The sequence below is a fragment of the Zalophus californianus genome, chromosome 9 (genome assembly GCF_009762305.2).
Source record: "Zalophus californianus isolate mZalCal1 chromosome 9, mZalCal1.pri.v2, whole genome shotgun sequence".
Classification (NCBI taxonomy): Eukaryota; Metazoa; Chordata; class Mammalia; order Carnivora; family Otariidae; genus Zalophus; species Zalophus californianus.
The window spans coordinates 85,904,804-85,930,355 of record NC_045603.1 but is presented as its reverse complement, the minus strand read 5'-3'; the positions used below and the strand labels follow the sequence as shown (position 1 = coordinate 85,930,355).

The following is a 25,552-nucleotide window of genomic DNA, read 5'->3' as shown; positions in this document are numbered from 1 at the left end:
GTCAAGTTTATTAAGTTATATTAAAAATCTGTGAGATAATGGAAAACAATCTTAGTTTGTGAGGAAAAAAATACTTTCATTATACCCAAGAAAGATGGCTAAGTATACTTCTTTTTGTCTACACCCAATTGGCTACATGAGTGTGAAAAGTCCCATAAATTTTTCCTTGTATTTCTCTCTCTGTAAAATTCAAATCTTAATATTTATATCTTCTAACATTAGTGTAATATTGTGAAGGTCCATTATATATTACAGAATTTTTCTTTGCTGGAGAAAAGCTCTAAGTACATCCCAAAGTACTATTATTATTATAACTTATTACTATTTCATTTTAATGACTAAGGCTATCATACATTTTTATGGGAATCAGAGTTCCCAAATTATATTGTAACTGTGCTGTCCATCTTAAAATATTTTACACAAGTCTCATAACTCCTGTTTCGAACAGTAACAAAGAATAAGATCTTCAGCTTGAAGGAGTATACGGAAGTAACAACAACATATTTGCTCTTAAATTTCTCCTAGCTTTCCTGTTATTTGAGTGAATATATTAAATTCAAAAGAAGTACATAAAGTAAATTGAAACAAATTGTGGATGCTGGTGTAAATTACAACTGGTATTTCCATTTGGAATATTAAATGGTAAACGTTTTAAGATCAGCACATTTTATGGTGTGAGTGAAAAAAGTGTGTAATGAAGAAATCAGAGTGAAATTTCTACTTCATTAGCTGACTTAAAAGTACCTCAGGTGAAAGAAGAGAAGCTTTGGGAGGAAACATTATTGGATGTTTAGGAAATCTGCTATCAACACAACTTGGCCCAGCATAGATAGCTTACAGATCCTAGGGAATTCGAAAGGGGGAATCAAGCTGACAGTATATTTGAAATGTACTACTACTGTTCTACAGAATCATGTTATAATTCATTTATCTTGAAATAGGAAAGTAAAATATCCAGGTGAAATGTTATACATGGATAAATTAAGTTTAGTTGTTTAGCACATTTTTGTGGAAAACTGCAAGAAGCGCAGGATATAATGGTGAGCACAGTTTTTGCTTTGAAGGTGAGCTTGGAAGGTGAGGGGTGCAAACCAGATAAGCTAACAGATAATTGTGACAAGGACCAAGACTGCGGCCTATGGGACCCTGTACAAGGGCCAGAGGCAGAGGGAGGAGGAAAGGGGCTTCTGATGACCAACTTGTTCACCCTGATGCTAGAGATGTCCCTGGAGGCACCATACAGCTGGCGGAGGCTGTGAGAAGTCTCTAATTATGAGAAGTCCGGAGAACTCTGGGAGAACAAACCTTATCTTGGAGTCAGAAGAAAATCTTCTAGGAGAAGATGTCAATACCTAAATCAAAAGCAAAAGAATAAGGAGGTGTTAAAAGATGAAAATGTAGAAACTAGGGTGGGGTTTTGAAAGGATATTGGTCAGATGAAGCAGATATCTTGTGTAGAAGGGACTGGAGGCAAGAGAATACATGAAACTTTCTGGAAGTTTCAAGACAACACAGGCCTCTAAGAGGAGATCAGTCAAGAGAGGATATTCCTGATTTTTAACATTCTGTACTGAGGGAGAAATACCCATAGAATCATCCCATTTTGATTCTCAGGCTCTTCTAGGCCAGATCAGTGCGGGGATATGTTAGTGGAAACCCACACAGCATGAAGTTACAAAGGGTATCAAAGGGTATCCTTTATGCTATGACTCCTTATGTCCCAGGTTTGGATTGGTACTTTACAAAGAAATGAAATTCTAAGCACATTCTCTCAAGGTTTCAATTTAGAACCTAGTTTTCAGAAGATGTGTTTTTTTATAAACCTCTTTTGGGAGATAGAATTGAAAGAGAGAATAAGACTCTGCCCTTTTTGTGTAAGTCTTGGGTCTATGAGAGGGGGATTCAAAGTCAAGTACTATGAATATGTGTATGTAAAAATAGGGACTTAAATGACACACATCAAACCCATGGCAATGGTTAGTTCTTGAGAAGGAAGATGGAACCCAGAACAGAGAAGGAATCTGTCTTATATATCTCCATATTTAAAAATCAGAAAAATTGGGAGAAAATATTAGCATTTATTAACTTGGGTCATGAGAAACCAGGTTTGTTATATTATTTTCCATTATATGCTCTCTTTTTAAAAATAAATAATAATCAGGTTCCTCTTATTTGACATTTGGCTCTTTAGGGGCCCAGGATACATTCATCTCTGCCACTTGCTACAGCCACAAACCTCAGTTTAGCTGGGAAAGAAAAAACTAGCACCTCCTCTTTTTTTTTTTTATTTCACCAATTTTGTGATCTTGCCCCCTTCAAGGTGGGTTGATTCTTTTTCTTTTCTTTTTACTGTTTGTTCTTTATAATATTTTTTACATTAATTAATTTTTTATGTAGTGTTCCATGATTCATTGTTTGCGTATAACACCCAGCGCTCCATTCAATACGTGCCCTCCTTAATACCCATCGCCAGGCTAACCCATCCCCCCACCCTCCTCCCCTCTAGAACCCTCAGTTTGTTTCTCAGAGTCCACAGTCTCTCATGGTTCCTCTGATTTCTAATGTGATCATTTTAATTTTAACATTTACCAATTTAGAATCTAACCAAGAAGTCACCAAAGAGCCACTTTTCCCACCTTTTCTAACACGGACATGTTCCACTCCATCTACCCATCCTAATATTTTCACCTTTGTGAATCTGACAGAATGAAATGCTGGTAACAACTTAATTGAATGATATTTTTGTGCTTATATTGTGCTAGGAACTTTTCATGTTAGTCACCTCAGCACTATTTTTGCTCCATATTATAGGTAAGGAGACAGGTTTATAGAAATTCAGAGAATCACCTGCCATTGCACAGCTATTAACGTGTGGGACTGAGGTCCAAACCAGGCATTTAGGTCTCTAGAGTCCAAGCTCTCAACCACTTTGTTGGATCTCTTCCTAGTGTTGTTTTAAAATCACATTTATTTGATTATTAGTGAGCTCGCACATCTATTTATCAAGAATCCTGTGTTCCAAACTCTTTGGTGGAGAGACAGTATAATGTAGTGATTGAAAGCATGAGATTTGGGGCACCTGGGTGGCTCAGTCGTTAAGCGCTTGCCTTCAGCTCAGGTCATGATCCCAGGGTCCTGGGATGGAGCCCCGCATTGGGCTCCTTGCTCAGCAGGGAGTATGCTTCCCCCTTGCCCTCTGCCCCTGTTTGTGTTCCCTCTCCCGCTGTGTCTCTCTCTGTCAAATAAATAAAATCTTAAAAAAAAAAAAGCATGAGATTTGACATCAACTCTATATTGTCAAATCTGGTTTTAACACTTACTATGACCATGAATAAATTGCTGTCTGAAGTGAAAATAACAATATGGCTATCTACTAGGGTAGCGGTGAAGGATAAATGTGAGCGATATATCAAATGCTTACCTGAGTGGTTAGTACATTATAAGCAATTAGTAAATACAAAAAGAGTCAAATAATACATTGTTTTGTTATTGTTGTTTTGTTGTTGTGGTTGTTAGGAAAGATACCAAACTAAGCAACAAAGACTCTAAAAAAAATTAATTTTGTTTGGGCTAGAAAAAAGAAAACTGTGTTTTTGTTCCCTGAATTTTCCATATATCTATTATTCTCTTATGCACAAACTTAAAGAATGTTAACTATCCCCTAGTTGCCCCATGCTTGTACCTGTTAATCCTGGGATTAGACCAGAAAGACATTGACTCATTGATTAATTCAGTGTTTATTGATTTTAAACTCTGTGCTAGACAAGTTAGGCAGACTTCTGAGACTCTCAGTTGTGCTATCATTAATCTATAACCTGGACACTCATCAAAATCTCTTGATATGCCAGTAGATAATAGTGAATTAATATTTCTATAACTTAAAATGACCAACCAGTCTAATAACTTGTCAGGAACTATTATATAGTTTTGTATAATCTCTTAGAAAGTTTATGTCAGTACACTCAGATTTCTTTTAGAGATTCACAAAATGATATATATATATATTTTTTATTGTTGTTATTGTTGTTCCTCAGGGCTCATCAACATACCTGCAGTGGCCTTTGGAATATTCTCTGGGGGGATAGTTATGAAAAAATTCAGAATCAGTGTATATGGAGCTGCAAAACTCTACTTGGGATCATCTGTTCTTGGGTACCTCCTATTCCTTTCCCTGTTTGCGCTGGGCTGTGAAAATTCTGATGTGGCAGGACTAACTGTCTCCTACCAAGGGTAGGTTCACTCATTAAGTACTCTGAGGAGATTGGCTTGTTTAATCAAATTAATTATTGATAGAGTTTCAAAATAAGATAATTTGATTGTAAACATCATAAATATGAGAAAGGAATTATAGTTTTATTGTGGAATAGCTGACAGTACTTTGACATGGGAGCTGTTAGTGTCACCAAAATCTGTCATCTCCTTTGAATTTGGTTGTCTAAGAGAAATTATTAAAAATATTACATCTATATCTTCCTTATATAAGGCAACCTGCCAGTGGAAAACACAGACCTTGAATCTTGCCTCCGTCCATCATTAATGAAGTGACTTTGTATAGGTCATTTAATCTAATCAAACCTCAAATTTTTCCACTTTAAAAAATAAGAATAATAACTACCTCATAAAATGTTGTAAGATTTAACCAAGATAATATACATGGAAGTCATTAGTACTTTCCTGGCACAAAAGAAATGTGCCATTTGTAAACAATTGTATTTTTTTTCTTTGAACCCTTGGATAACTGGAAAGGTCTCTGTGCTACGTTCTGTAGTCTCTGTTGTACTCAAGTCATGTGAAGTTTCAGGAGAGAAAGCTATTCCTCAGCTGGTGAGCCACACAACAGCTCTCTTTACTCTTTGCAGTTGGTCAGGGGAATATTTATTGATGTTTTCAGACCTATGCCATCTCGTATGGGGTGGATGACTAGTTTTCTTATGTTCCAGGATCTGTCAATCTTAATACAAAGCTGGATCTTGAAGGAACTACCCTGTCTTTTCCTTTCAAGAGTCCTTGCCATCTCTCTACCTCTGAACATGAGTTCCCAAACACAGCTGTCTTCATTCTTCCACCCAACTATATATTATCTGTTTAAATTAATCATCCAGCCACTACTGTGAGCCAGGCCAACCACACTGACTGCACCGCCTGACTGTCCAAACTCTGCTTATGGCTCAAAGGCCAGTGCTCCTGATCTAATGATCTGTTTCTGTTAGTTTAGCTGCTGCTTATTTGGCGCTTGCTCTCCAGCTTTCTTCCTGGGCTTCCTTCCATGCTTACCTATCTGTCTTGTCCCCATAGTCCAGTCTCCAGCACCCTCATTAACCTGGTTTCTCCTCCTCTTAAGTGAATATCAGTTATACTTTTTACCTTCTAAAAAGTCCAAGAAAACTAGTGACTGAGAAGTTTATATACTGTTGCTTCTGGGAGTTACCAGAAGCAGTTACCAGTTACCAGTTAACTGAGCGTAGTAACATTGCTAACAGTCAGCAATGTGGATTAAGGACGTCAGTTGTGAGCAGGAATTCCAAGAAGATTCTGGAGAGAGTAGAAGCCCTATGCTGTCTTTAATTGTCCCTATGATCCTAATGGTAGATGGACAGTGGTAAAATTCTTTGTATTTTGCAATTTACAAAACACCATAACTTTCATTATCTCACTTGTATCCTCAAAGCATCTTTGTGAGTTAAGTTTTGTTAACCTCATTTAAAGGAAACTGAGGTTAGAAAGGTCAATTACCTCTTCAAAGTATAATATTCTTTCTACAACATCATGGTGTCTCTAAGCCAAAAGCAAACACATAAACGGACAGCAATGGCAAAGTTTTGAGGTTCATTAAAAGTTTACCCACACAATAAATGATTAAATATTTTTAAACAAAAGATAAGATATTCATTGCATGAGTACTAGCCCTTGAAAGCAGTTGCCCTAAAAGACTACAACTGCATTGCAATAATGCTTTCATCATCTAAAACATTCTAAAACTCCTCTTTTGAAATCGCTTTCCATGTTTTTCAGAATATTCCCAACAATGGCAAAGATTTAACCTTTAAGGGTAGCTTTGCTATTGGAAGCAGCCAAAGAAATGGCAACATCCCTCGAAAAAGCTCTTGCGTCCCAGCATGACTCTTTTGAAAGCAAAATCCCATTTGAGTATAAATATTCTGACATATTTGATAAAAATTATCTTAAAATTTTAAATAACTCTGCCAACACATCCTTTGTAAAACATATATGCAATTAATTTCTGCTTCAAGATAGCCCTAGATGATAAATTTAACTTACTTTTAGTAATATAAAATAATTGGCTTTATAGAATACAACATGCTCCCAGGGATTATCCTGAGCTGTTTTGATTCTGGACATTCAACAGGAACCCTGTAGACAGCTTTAGATATGGTAATGGAAGAAACCTTTCTTCTGCAATAATGAGAGTAAGTTTGATGTGAGAAAAGAAATTTAGAATCCAGGGGCCTGGAAGAATTCTCATTTTGAAGTTTGTTACTAATAAGCCTTGTGAATTTGAGCCAGTAATTTGCCCACTTTGGACCTGACTTTCCTGATCTGCCAAACGAGAAGTTGGCCTCCATCTCCCCCAGAATTCTTTCAACAGTAACCTCTGAGATCCCAGTCCTACGCTATCCATAGTGGCCTGATTCTAGGCTTTCAAAGGCACTTATTTATACTTTCAGATACTACCGAACAGTCTCAATTAATTTAACAATTAGTGACTTACAGAAGAGAACAGGATGAAATACTCCTATATGACTTCTCAGGAGGCCTAGTTATATCCTTTTATTCTGTCTGGAGACATCTCAGTGGCTTTTATGTTTGAGGTAACCAAATGCATAGCAGTTCTACTAGATGGAATATTCCAACAATTAAGAGATTATAATTGCAATCATTATAGGACATACATCTTAGAAAGAGGGCCCAAAATTTATTTTCCTTCAAAATAAAATAGCGTTTTACTTTGATTGACTTACCAGAAATCTTGTTTCTTAACCTAGTATGTCCCTAATTGTTCTTGGTGCTGGAGACCCAGGAGTGAATAAAACAAATAGTTCCTGCCCTCACTGAGTGTACATGACCATGCACATGGGGTTTGTTATTGTTTCAGTTTTAAGTCCCTCAAATGCTTTCGTAAAAAAAAAAAAAAGAGAGAGAGAGAGAGAGGAGGAGAATAAGCAAGTAAATCGAAATAATAGAGAAAAAAATGATGGAGTGCAAGGGATGAAAAATAAGGTACAGGTAGAAGAGAAATACCATTGCATAAGTACGCCCTGAAAAGGATAAAAGAATATGAAAAGAACAAGGAGAATAAAAGTAGAAGGATGAGGTCATTCAGATGAGGGGAAGAAATAGAAGGGAAAGAGAAGGAATTCTGGGAGCGATAAAGGGGGACGGTAAGACAGAATGACAGGGAGGGAGAGAAAAGAGAGAAGACCATCAAAATTATGTAAAGTTAACTGTTAGAGCAGAAAGCCAACTCCTTAAGGGCAAATATTGTCTCATTCATATTTGTAACTATCTTCTCTCCTCCCAAAGCTAGCACTTAGAAGGCTTCCACAAAATTTTTGAACACATGAACAAATGAATGGGTAAGTCATTGAAAAAGCATGTGCAAGAGAATCAGAAAGAATGACCTGAGATATGGAAGAGCTGCATAGAGTGGGAGATTTTGAGACAGAGAAAAGTTAGATGAACTGGCAATGCATTTATTAGTAAGACACACAAATAGAATGGGTAGCTCTTCCAAACTGAGGTCTGTTGACATAATGTTGACTATTTGACTGTTTTCTTTCTTTTACTGCACCATCAGCAATGCCTATTCTACTGATGCCGAGACAATTGTGAAGGAAATTTACACACAAGCACGCATGTGCATGCACACACTGCCTGCAATGCATTTAAGTAATGTCATTAGTTGCTCTAGAAGTTTACTTTTCTGCTTTGTTAGCCACTTTCCTACATCTTTGCATAGAAATGTATTAGAAGATCCTAGAGATGGTCAATTTTAGTTAAAACCATAAACCAAGAACTGGACATTATGTGAAGGTGTAAACCTCTAAAGATAACTTTCAAGAGAAAGCTTCTTAATAGTAGACTCACATTAATAATCAGAAACTGGCATTTCTGATGACAATTGTGTTTCCAAAAGGCAAACTCCGTTGGCACTGCCATTTATATTACTCAAGAACACTGTTTTTTGAAGATATTAGGGTGCTGCCTGCTAAGAGGTAATATTTTATACTGTTGCATTTCTTTTCAGAACCAAACCTGTCTCTTATCATGAACGAGCTCTCTTTTCAGATTGCAACTCAAGATGCAAATGTTCAGAGACAAAATGGGACCCTGTGTGTGGTGAAAATGGAATCACCTATGCATCGGCATGTCTTGCTGGTTGTCAGACCTCCACCCGGAGTGGAAAAACTCTTGTAAGGAATCCCTAATGTGTGTGCCTGTGGTGTCTTCTCTACCACGTAACTAACTGCACAGCTCTCTGGGAGCTCAGGGGCCAACTGGGAAGCAGACCACACTGGTAGCAGCTCTGGCTCTCACTCTACCCTTGTTCTTTTATGTGGAGATAGGAAACATCGCCATCGCTAGTGGACTAGAATTGTTGAAACAATTAGGGTAAGAATTAGGATCGTGAAACATGCTGGAAGAGACTTGCAATGATGTAGTGAAGTTCTCTCATTTTGCTTGTGAGGAAAATTAGCCTCAAATGAGACAGTCTCAGTCATAAGATGATATGATGGGATCTGCATTGGGATCCATTTCTTCTGACCCCAAGGCCAGTGGTACTGGGAGGTTTTAGGGACAGGACAAATAGAGGCCAGTGTTAGAAAGTCTAGCCCAAGAGCTTTAGACCCAGGGATCATGAACTTGATTTTGAGGCGATTGATAGTTCCAGACACTCTGCCTGAGAAATCAAGCCTGTGTGTGCAGTAATAAAAAGAGTAGGTGGCTGGAATGAAGGAGTTCTGTAGGGTGGATGACGGAGATGAGGTTGGAAATAAAGGTAAGAAATCAGTTGTGGAAGATATTATGTACTTAAATCATTAGACTCATTTCTCCAGTCACGCCTTTACATTTCTGCACCAAACATAGACTCTTGTACTCTGTGTTTATGGCTAGTGGTCAGACTGCTGTCTACTTGTGCTGATGAAATCTGTCTGTATTTGACAGTCCTAGAGGGCTGAAAATTAACCTACACATCTATTTACATATGCTTATCAACTAGATAAGAATGCTTAGGCAAAGACTTCTGTAGATGTAGAATAACAAGTTGATTTTCTCTCTGTTTATTGTTACTTTGACATTTTATTCAGAGTGGAAAGGATTGGCCTCCAGCAATGGTGACCAGGACTGCCCACCCAACTGAAACTGAGTTTTTGACCTCCATTTCCCCTTTCCCTCCCCATCCCTCCCTCTTTTCTTTTTTCTTTTCTTTTCTTTTTTCCTTTTCTCTTCCTTTCTCTTCCTTCCTTCCTTCCTTCCTTCCTTCCTTCCTTCCTTCCTTCCTTCCTTCCTTCCTTCCTTTCTTTCTTTCTTTCTTTCTTTCTTTCTTTCTTTCTTTCTTTCTTTCTTTCTTTCTTTCTTTCTTTCTTTCTTTCTTTCTTTCTTTCTTTCTTTCTTTCTTTCTGTTTTCTTTCTTGTTTTCTTTCTTCTTTCTTTCTTTCTCTTTCTCTCTTTCTTTCTCTTTCTTTCCCCCTTCCCTTCCCTCCCCTCCCCTCCCTTTCCCTCCCCTCTCCTTCCCTCCCTTTCCCCCTGCTCCTCCTCCTTCTTCCTTTTCTTTCAGCCTCTACTCTTTTGTCCAAACTGCTTGAAAATTTTCCTTACCCAGAACTTCACTTATCGAAGGCATTCATGCCGGGAACTAAGAGAGGTGCTTAAAAAAGGGGGGGAGGGATTTAAATATCGTTGTCTTCAAGTGATTGGGTATTACTTTTTATTTTCCTCATGTGAGAAATGAGGCACTGATGTGCCTAAACTCATGTATCTAGTAAGAGGCAAGGTCAAGGTTCAAAAGCTTTTTACCTAACATTCATAAAAAAAAAAAAAAAAAATCAACATTGCTCCTTGGAAAGGAAATGCCAGCTTCATTTCACTGTTTAACTAAAAATTCACAAACTCTTTTGTGATATTTACAAAAGTAAACTGAGGGATTATAAAATTTGCCTCTCTGTCCAAGATTTAGTTGAGGTTTATTATTCATGATTTTTTTCCTAGTTACCATTAAAAAGCCGTATCCTCAAATTATGCCCATTTATTGAACAAATTTTTATTGAGTGCCTAAAAAGAGGACCCACTTAGGCTCTACGTGTACAATGCTGAGAAAGCAGACAGTTTCTGCCAGAGGTTTCATTCTAGTGGGGATATATAGTTTAAAAACAAATGATTATATAATACTCTAATGGGTAATGTTAAGCACTGTAAGGAAAAGGTAAGTTAGAATAAAGGATGGAGAAATGGGTGTATTTTTTTGAATGGATCATCATGGAAGCCCTCTTTAACAAACTGAACAGAGACCTTAGGTGTGTGCACCAGCCTTGCAGCTATCTAGAAGAGCTACCCAGCAGAGAAAACAGCTAGGCTATAAGGCATGGGTAAACTTACCATGTTTGAGGGTTGGCAAGGGCACAGTGGAAACCCACGTGTGCCACTGAAGCAGAGGGAGAGGGGGAAGATGATTGAGCCATGAGATCAGAGGGGGATCCAATAGTTCCATCATAGTGTGTAAGCCTCTGTAAGGATTTTGGATTTTATATAAGCATAATAAGAAGCTATTGGAAGGCTGAGAATAGTGACTGCCATTTTTAAAGGCTCACTTTGGTTACTCTGTGGGTAGGTAACAAATGATAGCTGGATAAGAGTGGAAATAAGTTGAGCATAAAGAGTTGACAGCAATAACCAAGGCAAGAAATAACTGTGGTTTAAACTTGGAAATGGCAGAGAAGGAGATAAGGTATGTTTGGATTTACTAGGATTTACTGGGAGATTGTTTGGTAGGGTCAGTAGTTTGACCATCAGCTGTTTGGATAAAAAAAAAAAAAGTTATCTGTATAGATTTCACTTTGCTCACTATACCTTAACACAGACAAATAAAAGAATATTTACCTTATTGTTTATATGATGCACGTATACTATATCGTAAAGTCTATTTAAACAAATACGTATTTTCAGTTGTATTTAAATGTTACCTCAATAATTGGAATTTTTTCTATTGTGTTACAGATATTTTATAACTGTACCTGTGTGGGGATTGCAGCCTCAAAGTCAGGAAATTCCTCAGGCATGGTGGGCAGGTGTCAAAAAGATAATGGATGTCCCAAAATGTTTCTGTATTTCCTTGTCATTTCAGTCATCACATCCTATACTTTATCTCTAGGTGGCATACCTGGATACATACTGCTTCTGAGGTGAACACTGATTCTCCCTGCCCCAGTTTTAATACAAGACGTATTATAATCATTTAGAACATTGATTTCAAATTCTGTTCTATAGAATTGTGATTCCTTATAGCTCTCTCAGGGAACTTGACCCATATCCTTGTTCTAGTTTTATACTCTTCCGATTTTGGGTTTTTATGCAAAAATATGGTTGAATAGAAGTTTTTCTAGTTAAAAATTTTTTGTAAATCATTGGTCTAGAGAGCCTGTATCACTATAGTGCCTATATCACTATAGACACTCAAAAAATACAATATGCTATTTCTAATTATGGTGATAATACTACCCAGTGTAGACTAAATGTGTTTTTTATTATTTTTTAAGATTTTAATTTTAAGTAATCTCTACACCCAATGTGGGGCTCATACTTACAACCCTGAGATCAAGAGTCACATGCCCTACCAACTGAGCCAGCCAAGTGTCCCTAGGCTAACTGTGTTTTAGATTAAGCATGGTTTCACTGAATTATGAGTGATAAAATTTTAAGATAGCTTAAAGACTCATCTAATATCACCATGCTTCACATTTATTACTTTAATATGTAGGTTATTTTTCTTGTTCTGACCAGAATTATCTATATGTATGGGTGTGGGGGGGGTTGTTCATAACTTTTGAATCAATTGAGTTCTCTAATCCATGAATATATGTTAATGATTCCAAGTGTTTTTGCTTATAAAACTCTAAAAGAATTTTTAAAACTGTGTACCCCTTTTGCATATTGTTAAGTGGACATCTAAAATTTTCTTAAGTTTAATAGTAAGTAAGCATTGATTTCTGGTATATTATAAATATTTACATTTAAAAATATAATAATTTTAAATGTAGATTACTCTTTTAAATGTAATCAGTGAGAATCTAGGAAACAGATTAGATAACCAATATCACCTAATTTAAAATTACACAAAAAATCTTTTACAGTAAATATGTTACATATTTTTTTCTTCTTGTGCTTATATCTTAATTCAACTTCCCTATAGGCTTCTCTTCTATTGTAATATAATTTATGTTTGAACACTTTTTATTGACTTTCCTATCTTAGATTTCTATAAAAAAGTATATAAATTCTAAAATAGTAGTTTGTAACTAGTATTGTCAGTGATAAAATTTTCTTCCTAATGGGATTAGCCATTCAAATAATACTATTATACAATTGATAAAATAATCTAAAAATATTACAAATTTTAGCAAAATTATTAACCTAAAAAGTCAGATTTTATTGGAAACTAATCTTTTATGAGATGATTAGGTGATTTTTAAATTAATTCATATATTGAAGGATGAATATCACATTATTCTAAAATGAAACTATTCAAAAGTATTGTATACATCTATGGTTTCCCATAGGATATTATGGAAAATGATTAGGAAAAATAAACAGAAAATAGGACCTAACATCCACAAAAGGGCTTAAGGAAAACCTGAGATATTGTGTTTTCAAATGGGAGCATGATACGGAGAGCATTGCACCAGAGTTCTCAAACCAGGATGGTTCTTCATGGGTGTCTATTTCTTCCACATCTTATCCTGGGTCAAGGAGTCACCTGGGCCAAGTGCTTAATCAGGGTCCTAGATGAAGAATTATCTTCACCACCAGCCCTTCAAATGAACCATGCTGTGTTTTGATGTCAGAAGGAGATGTCCTTAGATGGAAGGAGAAAAGTTGTGATTTTTGCCTCTTTTCAAGTAGAGATTAAATGATATTATACGGGGCGCCTGGGTGGCTCAGTCGTTAAGCGTCTGCCTTCGGCTCAGGTCATGATCCCAGGGTCCTGGGATTGAGCCCTGCATCGGGCTCCCTGCTCAGCAGGAAGCCTGCTTCTCCCTCTCTCTCTCTCTGCCCCTGCTTGTGTTCCCTCTCTCAATGTCTCTCTCTCTCTGTCAAATAAATAAATAAAATATTAAATAAAATAAAATAAATGATATTATACATATGGAGAAATTAGTACCATGGTTAACACTCAATAGTTATTATAATATCATCATGATTATTACCATTAAAATTGACAGGCCAATTAGTTAAAGCTATACAGTCATATTAAGGATGCCCTTGTTATTTTAGGTATTCTTGCACTTGGCTGCTAGATTCAGGTCCCCACTATTTAGCAGAAACACTTAGCATGCCACAGCAATTATGATTGTATCAACTCGGATCAGCATGGTCCTGTGTTTTTAGATGAAGAGCCACAAAAATCAGTTATAGTTTATTGATCCCTTACTGTTGCCTCAAATTTCTTAGAATTTTTTTTCTGTGAGTCTTTGTTGTTTTGCCAATTAAACTTAAAATTTTACTTTATCCAATACCATCTGAATATATCATGTAGAGGTGATGTACATTTTGGAAATATTAACTATAAACTCTTTGAGGCATTGCATCTAATAGCACATGGATTTACATAATTTGCCCTCCCTATGCTAGGACACTATGGGTTTTCCATAAATGCTACTTGAATCCTAACATTTCATATGTGATAAGCAGATTATCACTAACATTACTATTTGCTTTAATGGATTATATTTTCTTTATAGTGCTTTTGTTGTTTTTAGGTGCATTAAGCCACAATTTAAGTCTTTTGCCCTGGGTATCTACACCTTAGCAATAAGAGTTCTTGGTAAGTATAATCTATGTTTTAATTATGATAGCCATGACAAATGTATTTTGAATACTTTTCTAAGTATTTTTACAGAATTATCATGCATAACTAAATAATATAGGTGGTTAGGTCCCTATTTATTTTCTTCCTCCCTTCATTTCTTTATTCCCTCCCTCCCACTCTCAACTTCTCCCTTCCTTTATTCTAGAAATTGAGAGCCAATGCTGTGCCTGTGATATAATGAAGTGATTTTGTGAGAATAGTGACATTTTTTTTGTCTAACAATCTTGTCTCTTCCAGCACTGGTCTATTGTCAAAAAGTTTATTCTTGTTATGAAAGAGCCCTCTGAGAGGAAAGCAAGAAATGAATCAGTAAGAAAGTCTGAAGCCTTAATATAATTTCTTCAGTTGTTAAAATGGAAGGAATTCTTTTGAGCTACTCTCAATGCTGAGATATATCATTTGGTAGAAAGATCAGTTCATTCATACAGTCAAAAGAGTATGGCTTTGAGTTGACCATTTTTTTAAATGTAATTGGAATGTTTTTTTCTAATAGATTTTTCAATATGCATCAGTTAGAACCCATAGAAAATAGAGTTAATGGTCAGATAAGTTTTCTGTCTACAAAGTTTATATTCTAAGGAATAAAGCAAAACAATCACAAATGTTCCTCTGTAGTTTAACAGAAAAGAACTGCCAGGGAGAAAAACAAACTCAGATCTTTAAAAAATCTGAAAATAAAGAGATCTTGATATAAAATGGGTATATACGAAGATACAGTATAATCCTGATGAAATTGGGGGAGCAGCAAATATGGAAGTTTATCCCATTATGGCTGGCTCTAATTCTACAATGTGAAAACAGAGATTACTTAGAAAAATGTCAGATTATTGAGCCTGAAGTATATCTCTGGCTGGAATTGGTTCCTATATCTACCTCCTTTTGGAGATAAAGATATAACCTACACTGGAAAAAGATTTCAAGTAAAAGAAATGTTTCATTGGGGCCCATGGCTGGTTCAGTCAGTAGAACACATGACTCTTGATCTCCAGGTTGTGAGTTCAAGCCCCATGTTGGGCATGGAGACTATTTAAAAAATAAGAAAATGAAGTTTTAAAAAAGAAATGATTCATAAAATTGATTCCATAAAACTAAAAATATACTTGAAAATGGCAAAAATATAAGCGAAGTCAAAAGGCAAATGATAAACTGGGAACAACTATTTTTTGCAATTTGTGCAAAGACTATTTATAATATCCCTATTATAAAGAGAGCCCCTAAGTATTGAGAAAAAAAGACCAACACCCAAATGGAAAAATGGGTAACAGGTATGAACAGCCATCTCATGGAGAAAAATGTAAATGCCTCTTAATATATGAAAAGATGGTCAAACTCTCTCATAATAAGGAGAGCACAAATTAAAATTATACTGATAAAATTTTTTTGCTTATCAGATTTGCAAATTACCAAATGTTGTTTGCAATGTATGGAAAAATAGATATGCTTACACACTGCTGTTGAGAAAATTTCTCCATGGTCTCAGCCCTCAGTGGAGGGTTATGTGGCAGTAACTAACAAAACTATGATTAGATTTATTTTTTGACCTAGCAATCTCACTTCTAAAAATTGATACCAAAAATTTGCTAGCAAAACTATGAAATAAGTAAAATTTTATGGATGTCTAATTATTGTGGCATTATGTATAATAGCAAACTGTACACAGTCTAGTTGTCCATCAATATGACATATTTGAATAAACTATAGTGAACCCACATAATGGATTCCTATGCAGCTGTAAGGATGAATGGGGAAAAATCTCCCTCTAATGTTCACAAGTTTATTAGTCAGCTCTGGCTGCCATAACAAAATACCACAGACTGAAGAACTTAAACATCAGAAATTTATTTTCTCACATTTCTGAAGGCTGGGAAGTCCAAGATCAAGGTACCAATAGGCCTGGTATCCGGTGAAATCCCTGAGACCATTTTTCCTGGTTTGTAGACAACTGCCCTCTCACTGTGTCCTCACAAAGATTTCCCCTGTGTACATATGGAGAGAGATGGAGTTCTGGTATCTTTTCCTCTTCTGATTAGGACACCAGTCCTAGCAAATTAAGTCCTTTATGACTTCACTTAATCTTTATCTCCTTAATAACTCTATCTCCAAGTGCAATTATATTAGGGCTAAGGCTTCAGCATATGAATTTTGGAGGGACACAGTAGTCTATATTACCAAGGGATCTCCAGGCTATACCCTTAAGTAAAGTGAAGTAAAATGTAGAATGATGTTCATACTATGATGCATTTGGTGTAAGAAGTATAGAAAGGTAGAAATATTATACATGTATGCAAAGGTATTTGCTAACATTTTAAAAAAGAAACAATGGAAGTATAAACTAAAAACATGATGATGATGATGATGGTAGTGGTGGTGGTGAGAGTGATGGTGGTGGTGATGGTGGTGGTGGTTGCATATAAGGGAAGGAAGGAAAAAAGTAAGAGAAGACAGAATGGAAAGTAGAGTTTGTAAATGTAACTCTGATTTAATTTTTAATTTGAAATCATGCAAAGTTTTTTCAGGTCTTGATCTCAGGGTCCTGGGATTGAGCCCTGTGTCAGACTCTGCACTCAGTGGAGAGTGTGCTTAAGATTCTCTTCCTCGCTCTCTCTGTCTCCCCCCCACCCCACCCCCACTCAGGAGTGCTCGCTCGCTCTCTCTCTCTCTTTTAAATAAATAAATAAATATTTTTAAAAAACTGAAAACATCCAAAGTTTTTATGTAATTAAAAAACAATATGGGGGCACCTGGGTGGCTCAGTTGTTAAGTATCTGCCTTCGGCTGGGGTCATGATCCCAGGGGCCCTGCTCAGCAGGAGTTCTGCTTCTCCCTCTCCCACTCTCCCTGCTTGTATTCCCTCTCTCTGTCAAATAAATAAATAAAATCTTAAAAAAAAAAAACAATGAAAAGAAACTAAGACATTCTTGAAACAAACTGAAATTGGCTATTTAAGAGGCATAACCACAAAGAAAAACAGATTTAAAAAAAGGGCAGAATCATTACCAAAGCCACATAACTTCACTGCATTGTGTAGTCTTATCTTTAATACTAACATTGGTATAGTTACGTTGAAACTATTACATATTTTAAAATAAAGCAAATAAGAGATTATGTTAATATCATTAGAAGTCAGTATTTTCAGCACAATAAAAAAGTGGTAACAGCATAAAATAAGTAAAACCCATTCTTAAGTAATGGGAAGGTGACCAGGAAAAGTAAGGTAAATAAGGGTTAAATTTGTTATGGAGATTTAGGTGGGTGCCTTCTTTGATAAAATCCTTTTGGGATTAGGAATCCTTCTCTTCTTGGTATAGAGAGGTAGACACCCTTACAAATGGAGATCTCTGTTGTAAATCTAAGTTTCCCTTACAAAAAGGAAACTTAGGCTCTGTCTTCACAGCTTTTCCTGTGCCTTCTGTTTCTCAAAATAACGTTTATGCCAGAGAAATACAATGAGGTAGCATATTCTGGTCTTCTACAGGTACCTATTTTCCCCAAAGCAGTTTGTTTTTAGTTTGAAAGTAGGTGGTTCCAGAGACTCATTCATTATAGGATAATCAAAAAGATGGGTATATATATATTTTTAGCAGCAATTGTTTGTTTTTCTCACAGCAGGAATCCCAGCTCCCGTGTATTTTGGAATTTTGATTGACACTTCATGCCTCAAATGGGGATTTAAAAGATGTGGACGTAGAGGCTCCTGCAGATTATATGATTCAAATGCTTTCAGGTACCGTATCAAACTCGTTCCTGCATCTCCCTGCTACAACATTACAGGTTTGCACAATGAAATGGGCAGTAATCATTCCTCATGGAGTTTCACTGCAAAAGGATCATCTAACCAAGAAACGAGTTCTATTTTATAGAATAATTTTATTATTATTTACTTGGCTAGATCTTTCAGTTTTTCCCTAATCTTAAATAAAATTCACAAAAGATTCCAGAATACAGTAGAATTTTGCAAGTTTATGCACACAAGTGGGTAATTCTCTGAAGCTCCAAAGCATTTAAATTTAGGTCACATTTTGGGTTTAATTCTATTCTTTTTCAAACTGAGCCAAACTGTCCCATTTACGTCAGATATAATCCCCCTGGGCAAGGATTGGATTTGGCTCTAAATCTGTCCAGCTTTTATTGCCAAACTGATGTTCAATTATTCCAGTACTTGAGATGCATAAAAGTAAAAGGCTTTTTCTGTGTGTATGAGTGTGTATGGGGCTGAGGGGCATGCCTTTTTCACTATGGCATCATTCAGTTCAGTTCATCAAACATTTAGTCCCCTTATTGCTTAAAGCAATGCTTCAATGGCTTAAAAGCAGGAAGGATTTTTTTTTTTTTTTTTTTTACAATCTGAGCATTTTCTGGAGGAATAAGCTTGGTACTGAACTGTGTAAGTTGGAAGTTGGATGTGAATTGAGCCAACCATCTCAAATAAGTTTGTTTGATGTAATAGGCTTTGATGTTATGTGAGAAATTTATTTTGGTCTTTGAAAGGGACTTGACCTATGAGTAGAATTTGTGCTTTGCTCACATTTGCTAAGGCGGCATTTACTTTAATGTAAAGACAATGTATTTCAATCAGAGACTGAGTATGTGTACAAGGTGACCAGAATAAATCATTCAACCTGTCCTTCCATACCTTCCTGTTTTATGATAGAATGAAGAACTAGTGGCTTCTCATTAAGAAAATGATTTAAACCTTTGGTTAATTCTTAATTCATTCTGCTCTACTAAGAGCTCTGAGTCTCCCTTAACATTGCTTCTTGCAGTTTTTTTGTAGAAGTGCATTTGGGCAAGTTTCAAGGATAGGGTAACCACATAATTTATCATTCAACATGGACACTTTTGAGAGTGAAAAGGGGCACTATTAAAAAGTATACTGGGACAACACCAGCATAAGCTAGGACTGTTCTGGGCAAATAGGCATATGGTCATCTGGTCTAAGGGAATAATTTACAGAGAGGATGGAACTGATTATGTAATTAGTAGTAACTAAAAATTATGGCACCACTAAGAGGTCGCTTTATATTAGCATACTGCCTTCAATAGTCTACCAGATGTTCATAGAAAGGTCTTTTATAGCCACTGAATTTGCATCTTAAGAAAAAACATCCTCGTGATGGTTTCATTGACAGATTGATTTTCTTGGTATTGCTATTTATGGAATGATACTCTTACCTTCCTTTCCCATTTTAAAGTTGGATAGTTGCAATAATTATGACTGAGTTTCTCTCTTCTTTTAGACACATATATCTGGGACTAACTGTGATGCTGGGCACAGTGTCCATTTTCCTAAGTATTGCAGTACTTTTCACTTTAAAGAAAAATTGTGTTTCAAAACATAGAAGCTTCAGAACCAAGACAGAAGGAACAATGGTGTCTACAAGAATCAGGAAGGAAAATTGTACTACAAGTGATCATTTGCTACAACCCAACTACTGGCCAGGCAAGGAAACACAGCTTTAGAAAAATGATGACTTGAAGCCATGTTTTCTAATTTCTGGAAATTCTGCAAACAAATAGATTTTAATCAAAGGGGTTTTAAATGTGTCTTTTTTTTCTCCTTTCAAAAAAAAATGTCTTTGTTTTTGGCCCTAGGTATTAGATAATGTACCTAGTAACAAATATAATTAAACATATTACAGAAAATGTGGATAATAAAGTTAATCCAAACCTTTTAAATCTTCCTTATTTATACAAATTCCTTGTATTATTTACTCATTCTGCTTAATTTTGCCTTGTGCCCGTTGATACATTAGCTGTATTCCTAGAACAATTGTTCTAATAGTCTAATGGCTATATATAAAGTAATTTCTAAACTAAAATACTTGTCAAGGGGAAGAGAGTCCTGTTAAAAAATTAAATTATATCTTGGCCTCCTTCAAATATGACCTTAATTGAGATGTTGGGATAGAGCCAGAATATGTAGAGAAAGATTTCATTTTACACTCTTCCTTTCTTTTGGACTATAATAATTGATACAGAAATGTATAGTGGCAAATGATCTTGGAGGATTCAAATTTTGGATTATTAGCTCTTCTACCATCCATTATATGTACATTGTGTGTGACACTTGAAGTGACCATGGTGGTAAAGTAATAAAATTATTATTAACATGCGTCGTTGTCCTTCTATAAATTCAGTGGATTAAAAAATACTGTTTATACAATACTGCCCATATTTTAATGTATGTAAGCTGCTCTAGACATATGCACATGATGTGATCCTAAAATGCATTTGAAAGTTGAATTTCTGAAAGTCTACAGTAAGCTTAGGTGTTGTAACAGGAATGAGGAGGTGATGGTTGAGTGACGGTGTGGTTCTTGGGTGCTCTATCTGGCACTCATCACAGGGTCGAAGGGCTTCTGGGCAGGGGGCCGACACTGCTACAGCCTGCCAGATAGCTCTTTGTTTCTGGGCATTTCTTCTCTGCTGGCTTCCTGGAGCTTCTCTGAGGAAATATAATAGGTTCAGTAGTCCTCCATCGTCAGCTCTATTATCTACTATATTTTTATTCCTCTAACAGCTGGGTAAGAGGAACTTGGGCCTCCTAAGAAAAGCAGACTTAAGGTAGAGACCACCCAAGTGGAGTCTTGAAATTGTACCACAATTCTTAGCAGCCTTTACAACAAACAGTGCATGCAATCAGGACACTCCCAACAAGAAGTTTGTGTGAGGAGTGTCTAGAAACCTAAGTCCAACAAGAAGGTCCAGCTCAAAAATGCAATAGTCTTCATCGGTGGAAGGCTCAAAGAGTACAAACAAAATAGTTTCCTGTCTTTTCATTTTTCCATGATATACCAATCCTGTAAATATGAATGGAAAAAACTGGAGATGGAAAGTTTGGGGATGGAGAGCAGAAGACATTTCCTTTAAATGTAGATTAATTTTGTCATTTTATTTGAATTAGTGATCAAGATTATCTCATATTGTACTATTTTTGAAAATGAAAATCAACGTGTTTTGTTTCCAGCGGGCCTACGTCAGACCTGCTGCTGCTGTGTTAACTTGAGAGCAGGAATTCTTTTTGTCATCTCAATATCAGTCTTACCCACAACAAATACTTACCAAGTGTGTGAGTGACTACACTTGTCAAGAATTTTCTTTGTAGAGATGAAATTAAAATTCAAGGTCCTCATCCTATTTCCCACATCCTCTTTATTTTTCAAAGCTTTCTGTAGCAATATCCTGAAAAACCTTTTTTGCAAGTAAATTTCTAAACAGAATCCTATCCAATTTACTCTTGAGTAACTTGAAAAATAAATAAAAATTGGCATGAAATTTGATCTTTTTTCATAAAAGTACTGGATGACAGTGAAAAGGAAGCTTTTCTTATGCATCACCATTAATTTGACAGTGGAATTATATATTCTAAACTCAGTAATATGGCATATGAGGGTATCATATAGTGGGGATTTGAATTTACTAAGGGAAACCTTGATATTTTGGATGAGTAAATTCATCTGACAGAAGTAGCAGGCACATGAATAATTTTTTTTTCTAACCAAACTTCATTTCAAAGGTCAAAAAATTCCCTCAGCCCCAGGGCCAGACATTTAGAGGTAAGACCTTGACCGACATGTGGGATCCCCCAATTGCCCCACATTCAATGGGCCACTTTCTTCTCTTGTTCCACAGCCATGGCCTCTAGAGTGACCAGCACCTCAAATGAGCATCTGATTCGCTCTAAGTTTCAGACAGGTAAATCTCCAGCAATGTCATCTTACAAATGGAGTGACTGAAATTGGATTAAATGACTTAGCCAAGGTGGAGGTGGGCAAACTAATGTTGGTTTCTTCCATTACATCATGATGCCTCTGAAGCAGGTAATAAAAACAAGCGCTCTAAAATTCTGAAAAACAACTAGAAGAACTTTTGTGACCATCAGCATTTAAGAAATCTCCACTTACATACTACAGATTTACACAGTCATACATAAAGGGAGATTGATAGAATACAGTGACTATAATATATCCTTGAGAACAATAATCATTTTTAATAATTTTATAACAACTAGTAAGTGTGACAATATTAAGCACCCTCCATATGTGTGCTAAGTGCTTTAGACACATTATCTCAATTTCAAATATCAAAATAACTTTATGTGTTAGGTATAATTACTGATATTTTTAGAAGAAGAAACCGAAATTTAGAGAATTTTAGTGACTTATTCGAAGCTAACAAGTCTCAGTAATTGGTTGAGCCAAGATTTACATTGAGTTTTATCAGATTTGGACAGCCACGTTATGCCTGTATTAATCTATACCCTAATTGTTATCTCCCACTAATTTTGCTAAAAATAATTTTGGATATCTATGTTGGAAAAGTTTTAACATACCAAAATATGCACATGGTTAAAGAAAATCAAATGATGCAGAATGATTTAAAATGAAAAGTAACAGTCCTGCACCCCAACTTCACTTCTGTTCCTCAAAGGCAATTACTTCTCGCAAGTTTGGGTTGTTTTTTCTGATGGTCACTTCCACATCTTTAAATAATAATATGCAAATACCACTTCTTGACTTACCAACTTTGGGCAGGGTCTATTGACTGTCTACTCTGATAGATTAGGAGTAATGCCTCTCATCCCCTGTAATTAGTACATAGTGGGGTCACTATTCTGAGTTCCTCAAATGTCACCTCAATACCTCCATTTCTCATTCAATAAACACAAACCATATTATGTTTCCCCACCTTTTGCAAAATGAAGACCCTAGAGCTCCCTCCCTTCCCTTGATGTCTCCAAACTCTCATCTCCTTTCTGTTCCCTGTACCTTTACTTTTACAATGTTGAGAGTGATAACATGTTTCATCAGTTCTGTGAACATTCCATCAGGAAAAGCCTGAATGATTATGATTAAGATCGATGCCATCTACTGGTGAAGCCACGAAATCTCACAATGAGGAAAAAAGAAAAAGGAATAAAAACATATATTGAGGACCTACTATGAATCAAGCATTAGAGGTATATTAACACATTTAAATATTAAATACAATGTAAAAAAGTGTTTATGTTTGAATAATTTTAGAATATGCTGAGTTAATAAGTTTCACACAAGTGCGGAATCTTTAATGTGATGATGTGTATTGCTGATCTCTTCAAGAGGATGTGTATCTTTATTTGGCAGACTTATTTGGCATTAAATCCACTTTTTATTAACAAGTCTTGGACCTAGGTAATTTTCAATGCAGTGTGTTAGGAAAACACAATTTTATCCTCCTCCTTTATAAATTTTTTCCTATCTTATATGTCAGCTTCTGGAATCAGGCTTATGCAGTTTTATAAAATTAACTAGAAAGCTATTTTGTTTTTAAAGTTCTGGAACAGATTTTATAGCATAGGAAGTATCTGTTCCTTTTACACTTGAAAGAATGTTTTTAGCCTTCTAAAGAAATAATACTTTGAAAAGTTTTTGTTTGATTATTGTAGCTTTTTAAAAAATATCTGCTTACTGATTCAACTTTGAAAATTTGTGTTTTTTTCTAGAAAAATCTTCCAAATTCTTTAAAGATTTTTTAATTTTGTAAAATTAAGTAAGTAAGTAAGCTTAGATTATATTCTTTTCTCATTCCGAGTTTTATACTTGGGTTTTTCTTTTTTGTAAATTTTGCTTGACAGTGACTTACTTTATTGAATTCTCAAAGAAATGGCTTTTGGATTCTGTTTCTCTGCTACCTAATTAGTATTTATTTATTTTTAATTAATATTTATTTCTTACTTTCCTTCTGCTTTCTTTAGGCATGTTTTAAAAAATCTTTACCTAAATTCTTGATTTGTAAGTTTATAACGATATGCTCTAGCTTAGTAATGAAAACGTTAATATCTCTTTATGTAAAAATTTGTATATAATTAAAAGGTTTGCCATGCTGCCATACCAATGATGTTTCCTCAGTTGTTTACAAATACATTCTGGATTTTCTATTTGATTCAAAATTCCTATTTGCTCTGAAAAGAAAATGATTTAAAATTTCTCTGGATATTTTAATTTAAATTTGTCTTGTATTTTTCAGATTAATCACATTTATAATTAGGGAATGTAGCCTATTCAATTTATCCTTTTGGAAATTTATTGAGGACATAAACCAAAGAAATTGATTTATGAATATTAAGTTCAGGTTTTGAAAAGAAAGTATGTTCATTGATAATAAAAGACTATATTAAATATATATTTACCAAAGCAAACCAATTAATTATACCATTCACATCTTTTGATACGTACTTTCTTTCCTGTTTTTTAAAGCTTGAGACTAATCGTATATTAAAATCTTTCAATATAATTGAATGAGTTTTGTGAATTGCTTCCATTTTTTCCAAAAGTTTTCATTTGTAAAACTTAATGTGTTTTATAACTATTATGTCTTTATGATGTATAGACTTGATTTTTAAAAATTTGTTATACTTAATAATTTTTTAATGTTATAATAATAATATTGCCACTTCTGCTGTCTTTATTGATTATGTTTACTTGATGTATTTTTGGCCTTGCTTTTATTTTTTTTTTTAATTTTTTGTGTTCTGTTTAAGGTTAGAAATTTATTAACAGTATAAAATTGGATTTTCTTTTTACTTTATCTAAAATTTTGTCTATTTGCAAATATATTTAATTGTCACATTGATGTTCAGTTTTCCTTCTTTTATATTATTTATTCCATTTTGTTTTATGTTTCCTTCCTTATATCTTCCGTTATTCTTTCAAATGCTATCTGTGCTATATTTTTGCTTTTAATTCTTACTAACAATATGGCAGTTATAGCCACTTCTTTAACAATGTGAAAAATATTTTGCAGTTGGTTATCCAAAAGTTATCTAAAAATTATAAAAATATTCATTAATACTATTTTTCTCTTCTTAAAAATGCAAAAAATCAAATAATAAATGCTTTCTATTGACTCTCTTTGTGTAAGGTTAAACATTTAAAGTGTCAAATTTAGGGGCACCTGGGTGGCTCAGGTGGTTAAACATCTGCCTTTGGCTCAGGTCATGATCTCAGGGTCCTGAGATCAAGCCCCATTGAAAGCCCCACAGCAAGCCCCACAGCAAGCTCCCAGCTCAGCGGGGAGTCTGCTTCTCTGTCTCCCCTGCTTGTGCTCTCTCTGTCTCTCTCTTTCTCAAATAAACAAATCTTTTAAAAATAAAACCAATAAAATGTTAAATTTAAAAGACTTAAATTTTATTTTAAAAAGACTTAAATTTAAGACCTGAAATCATAAAACATAGGAGGTAAGCTTCTTGACACTAATCTGGGCAGTGATATTTTGGATTTGACACGAAAAGCAAAGGCAAGTAAAGCAAAAAATAAGCGAGTGAGATGACATCAAACTAGAAAGCTTCTGCACAGCAAATGAAACCCACAACAAAATGAAAAGGCAACCTACAAAATGGGAGAAAATATTTGTAAATAATATATCTAATAAGGGGTTAATAGTCAAAATATATGAAGAATTCATACAACT

At 35.2% G+C, this 25,552-nt stretch overlaps 1 protein-coding gene across 8 annotated transcripts in view; it reads left to right on the top strand.

Moving 5' to 3' along the window:
• SLCO1C1 (solute carrier organic anion transporter family member 1C1) overlaps positions 1 to 20,370 on the top strand; it is a 62,289-nt gene extending 41,919 nt beyond the window's left edge. For 4 of the 8 annotated variants that reach the window (XM_027592726.2, XM_027592728.2, XM_027592733.2 and 1 more), the window contains 6 exons: positions 4,035 to 4,230; positions 8,267 to 8,432; positions 11,236 to 11,420; positions 13,995 to 14,059; positions 17,711 to 17,828; positions 19,342 to 20,368. In XM_027592726.2, the coding sequence (XP_027448527.1) occupies positions 4,035 to 4,230; positions 8,267 to 8,432; positions 11,236 to 11,420; positions 13,995 to 14,059; positions 17,711 to 17,828; positions 19,342 to 19,564 (953 nt within the window). In that variant the 3' untranslated portion in view covers positions 19,565 to 20,368. Of the gene's footprint in view, positions 1 to 4,034; positions 4,231 to 8,266; positions 8,433 to 11,235; positions 11,421 to 13,994; positions 14,060 to 17,710; positions 17,829 to 19,341 lie in introns of all 8 variants that reach the window. The other 4 variants (XM_027592732.2, XM_027592731.2, XM_027592730.2 and 1 more) reach the window with 3 other exon arrangements.
• Positions 20,371 to 25,552: the final 5,182 nt, after the last annotated feature.